General features: G+C 33.4%; 1 protein-coding gene across 2 annotated transcripts in view; it reads right to left on the minus strand.

The window, feature by feature from the left end:
- LOC107743293 (poly (ADP-ribose) polymerase 1) overlaps positions 1-5461 on the minus strand; it is a 26245-nt gene that overhangs the window by 10870 nt on the left and 9914 nt on the right. For both annotated transcript variants that reach the window (XM_016556462.1, XM_016556460.1), the window contains exons 9-10: positions 1333-1473; positions 824-1066 (exon numbers count right to left, since the gene is read on the minus strand). In XM_016556462.1, the coding sequence (XP_016411948.1) occupies positions 824-1066; positions 1333-1473 (384 nt within the window). The remainder of the gene's footprint in view (positions 1-823; positions 1067-1332; positions 1474-5461) is intronic.

The following is a 5461-nucleotide window of genomic DNA, read 5'->3' on the forward strand; positions in this document are numbered from 1 at the left end:
TATTCTAATTTGTTGAGATAGTGAATTGGTGGGTTTTTGTTAAATGTGAGCCAAAATCATCACAATTAAAAGAACCAAAGACTTAAACTACTTCAGTCTGTGTGCATTATTTAATACACGAGTTTCACAATTTGAGCTGAATTACTGAAATAAATTAACTTTTCTACGACATTCTGATTTATTGAGATGCACCTGTATATGCGCTGCTGAGTGAAGCGCGTCAGTGATTGAAAGGTCAGTTTTGCATTTTGCTGTGAAACCAGCAGCGCATAGTCTAGATTTATGCTTTCAGTTCAAATGGAAATATTTGAAACATATATAGTATTACAGTCAGTCGATATAAAATGGTGATTGTGCATTAACAGCTGTCAACCATGTCCGTACACAAATGAGCGGTCTACACAGTGCATTTTTTATTTTATTTTCACTTATGTGCACCCCTGTATGTATGTTTATATATACACACACACACACACACACACACACACACACACATATTAAATATTTATATATAACATACAATAAGTAAAATGTTATATAATTATAATTTAATACATACATTATTTTTTTAAATAATAAATATAATTTTAATTATATCACAGCCTAACATGTTTCACCCAATAAAATCCTGCCTAAAATCATTTTCATATTTTGTTTCACTCTGAAACATTCTATTATTTAAGCTAAATGCATTATGAATATAATTGAATGTCTTTCAGTAAAACCTAAATAATTAAATTTCATCTGATGCAGGTGCATACAGGAGTCAAATATTTGATCTTTGTTTATATGTTTTGCAGGAAAATTAAAATGCCTCTCTAACCTTCTTCCTCTTTGACTCTGCTGGTACTCTTTGAGGAATGAGCGCCAGTGGATTTGGAGGCCGGGGCTGCAGCCTGGAACTCGACTTTAACTTCAGCACCCCAGGGTGAGATGGCGTGCAGGGAAATGAGCTCCTGGAGGGCCTTGCCGGACTCCTTGATGTCAGTGAGGAAGTCCTCTGCCACCACACGCACACCTGCGTCCCTCACCTCCTCCATCTTCTTACTCATTTTTTCAATCTCCTCTGAAATACAAGAGGAACAGAGCAGGTTATTAATGACTTTCAAAGTAACACACGCCTACAAATAAATAAGTTGGCGAAAAACCAGAAGGGACAAATTTATTAATTGGCAAGTACAAGCATGACACCTAATTAACACGCACACCTCGTTTTGTACTGAGCATCCCTTATTTTAGTCAGTGTGCAAACATGCCAAACACAAAATCTGTCTACTTAGACAGCAAGGCAGCTCACTAGGGTTTGGGAAAGAGTTACAGAACATCACTCACTCTTGCTGCTGAGGCAGAGAGCAGCTTTGTTGGCAGTGCCTGTGATTTTTCCTCCCAGTACTTCCACTGCATTTTTCAGCTCATCTTTGTTCTTTCTAAGTTTTCCCACAGCCAGCAGCTTCAGTCCTGTCAGAGGCTTATCTAGATGATACATTGAGAAAAACAAACTTTACACTCATAAAAATTGAAAGAGCATAACATCATAGTAACCACTTAACTCGTTTGCCAAATTATCAGTTTCTAAGAGAATGATAAATAAAACTAGCCACAGACCCAAGCAACTGTCCAATATCTGGCCATTTTGAGATCAGCTGGGTTTCCATCGATGTATTTTAATATGAATTTTGGAACATCACACAAGAAATTCTGAATGTAAGCAGGGCTCCAGACAAAAAAAAAAAAAAAAAAAATAAATAAGGAGCTATTTGCTCCTATAAGAAACAAAATTAGGCACCAAATAATTTAAGTGCCACAGAATAAACGCATTTGATTTATTTATTTATTAATTTTTAACACTTTAACATTTCAGTCATACTGTCATGTGTTTATGTCTCATATTTTCTCGTCTTTATTAGCCTTTTAATCCATCTTGTAGATGTCCTGGGAACTAAGGTTCACTTAAAGTGGGAACTAAACGTCTTTTCCAACTTGAGAACTATAGACAGTCACATAGAATTGTTCATTACACAGAATCTGTGCCAGTATCACGGCCCATAATTATTTCAGCATCACTTGGCCATTGAGTGTAGTTTGGGCTCCTCCTCAATGCATCCTATAAATGTTGTCATGTTTTGCACACATCCAGTCTGTTTTTCTTCATTAGTAACAGGCAATTATATAGGAGGCGTTGAATTTTATCTTTAGCTCCTTTCTTTTGTAGACAACCGTTTAAGTAAAAATATGAATATGCAATATAGCGCATTTATTTAGCAAAATGGTCCTCTTTATAGGTATTTTTCTAGCTGACTAATATACCTTTTGATATCCATTCATGATTATTTCATACTATAGTAGTAAAGAGAAAGATATGATGGGTTCATGTGCTGCTTGAACAGAGGTGTTAATGCGATAGCTCATGTGTTTATTTAAAGAGCGCCAAAACTGTATTTATTGTTTGAATTTCTTTATGAATTTAGCAGAATTTTAAAGCTGATACTTTGTTTATTGAAAGGTAACAGATCACAAACCTTATTGCAATTAAGTTATTAGATGGCAAGCGCGCTACAAATAATATTATGAATTTAGCAGAATTTTAAAGCTGATACTTTGTTTATTGAAAGGTAACAGATCACAAAGCTTATTGCAATTAAGTTATTAGATGGCAAGCGCGCTACAAATAATAGGAAGTTCACGCATTAACAGAACAAAGCATACAGACTAAAGAGCTTGATAACAAGAAGCCACATTAGTATAGATTATAAATGAGAATTGTTAACGATATTGTTAATGTCCACACAGCTGACAGCTTTACCTGTTGTAGTTGTGCATGAAATAGACACTGCTTTTCTGCACTTTAACTTCACACGTCTCCGTCATTTTCGATCGCTCTCATGCTGCCACAGCTGGAGCTGCTTTTAGCAGGTGTGACGTCAACACTGCTGTTTGGCAGAGATGAGGACTGTTTTTCCACTAAAACTTTGATGCGCATCGTCTCAGTTTATTACGTCAACATAACAAAAGATGTGATTGCAAAACAATCAGGAAAAAAGACAATAAGGCTTGTTTTAAGACAATAAGGCAAATTTTTTTCATCATAACATGGAAATTTATATAGTCGCCAGTGGAGATCTAAAAGTAATATTTTTGGTCGCAAATGCGATCGTTTTAGGTGCAGTCTGGAGCCCTGAAACATCAAGATGCAAATAAAATTTTGTCTCTGTAATTTATTATTTATATTTATGTATTTATAGCCTCCCCAGTGTCCACAACTTTTATTTCCCACTATTTAATGCTTTATTTTCACAAATAAAAGGTGTGAAAATATTTATAAATAAATATAATAAAATATTTCAAATATTATATATATATATATATTCATTTATTTATTTATTTATTTGAAATAAACATAAAGTCTTCAGACTTCCAAAAAGGACAAATCATGAAAGCCCATTTAGCAGGAGTGTCTCTGTAACTTTAACAGCTCAATTGTTTGGTGTTTTAACATTTCTTTATTCAAACTGATTTTTGAATAAAAAAAGAATGAAAATCTATATCATACACTTGGAAAATTATGAGCTTTATCACGCTCATAGACACTAGGGATGTGACAATACACTTACTAAATAGAAAAACTAAAATAAATAAATAACAATGAGCAAAGCACAAACAATTCCTAAAACGTGTGTATGAAATGTGTATAAATATAAAAAGTACATAAATATAAAAATAAAAGCTCAAAATTCCAAGTATGAATAAATACTATAATACTATATAAATAATAGTAAAACAGCACTGTTGCAACTTGACCAGAAAATACACATTAATCAATTATAAATATTTCTGTAATGAATTTTTACTAAATAACATAAAATAAACGTGGCATTCTTTTTAATTTTAGCAATTTTGTGTGCATCTAACTTGCTATCATTATTTCAGGGGTTAAAGCAAAAAAAAATCCTGAGCCTGAACTTTTTTCTGGGGGTTGGGGGTTGCGGGGGCGGACACATACACAGGGTTATTTGGCAAACAAAACAAGAAACTAACTAACGTATCTGCCATTGCCATTAGCCCTTGACAGGCTCAGACTACAGATTATGGTGGGAAATTTGAAACCGCAATACCAAAAAAGTTTACTCACTACAATATGGTGCAAACTCATGTAACATTTAGGATTAGTGTCGACTGATATATCGGCCGATATTTGGCATTTTTCAAATATCGGCATCGGCCGATAAGTTTCAAATTATGCTGCGCTTTATGCATTTGCCCACTGTCATATTCATGTAATTTTCACTGTGTGCTGTATGTAAAATGAGTGTTACCTTGGCTTTATTTGAAAAAATATAATTCCCAATGCACACAAACTTCCCAGAATACTGCTGCCCTGTTGGTTACAGTATTTAGGCTACTACCTTTTTAATTATATTTTTATTAAATATTTATTTATTTGTGAAAAATACTTTGTCATCTAAAGTATAAGTATGTTTATTTTACACATTTATTCTTTAATCCTTTTTCAAATGATTTCAAATTTCTTGAATATTAATTAAAAGAAATACAATTATTATTATTATATATAGTAGTATTTATAAAGTTTTAGCTTTTAGTTTTGGATCTGTTTTTAGTTGTTTTAATACTACAATTGATTGCTTCTGTTGTCTTCATTTGTAAGTCGCTTTGGATAAAAGCGTCTGTAAATAACAAAATTTAAATATAGGCTAATGTAAATGTAAAAATATCTCTTTGGATTTGAGACTTTAGTCTTTGCAACTTTACAGATCTTCTTTATGCACCGAGAGCTTGTAACACTCCAAAGAGAAAGGAAAAATTGAAATCTCATCATATGACCCCTTTAATATGACTATATTTATATATATAAAGTAACAATGAGGCAATAATTATTAGCCTCAAATAAAGTATCCAAACCAAGTACATGGTTTTATTGAACAACATTGTTGAATACATAATGTAATATGCCTATATTATAACAAATACCTGCAGAGGGCGCCAACGGCCTGGTGATGTTTCATGTGATTCAACGACGTTTAAATCCATTTAATTTTAATATTTGGCCACATGCAAATTGGGAAACTTTTATTTTGAAATCGCGATGTACAATAACAAAACAAATGAGTTTTCCCAGATTGACGTTAAACCCAAACTCACCGCATATGCAGAGGAAGAGTTTAGTCCCTTTCACACATACAGTCTTTACTGGTAAATTACCATTAAGAGATCATGTGTGAACAGGACCTTTTCAAAAATCCCGGTAAATTCGTTCTGGCAATCATATTGTTCTTATGGAGATGACTTGATTACTCTGAGCTGTTTACAAAGCTCCGCTGCTTTTCTAATAGCTTTTCTATGTAAATATGACACTAGATGGAAATCTTTGAACATTGCGCTTCGCAGCTTTTTCAATGTGTCGCGCTCGAGACCCAGGCTTCTTTTCCATTCATCAGCTGCGACT

Source organism: Sinocyclocheilus rhinocerous, unplaced genomic scaffold, assembly GCF_001515625.1.
Source record: "Sinocyclocheilus rhinocerous isolate Xijiao unplaced genomic scaffold, SAMN03320098_v1.1 scaffold827, whole genome shotgun sequence".
NCBI classification, from domain to species: domain Eukaryota; kingdom Metazoa; phylum Chordata; class Actinopteri; order Cypriniformes; family Cyprinidae; genus Sinocyclocheilus; species Sinocyclocheilus rhinocerous.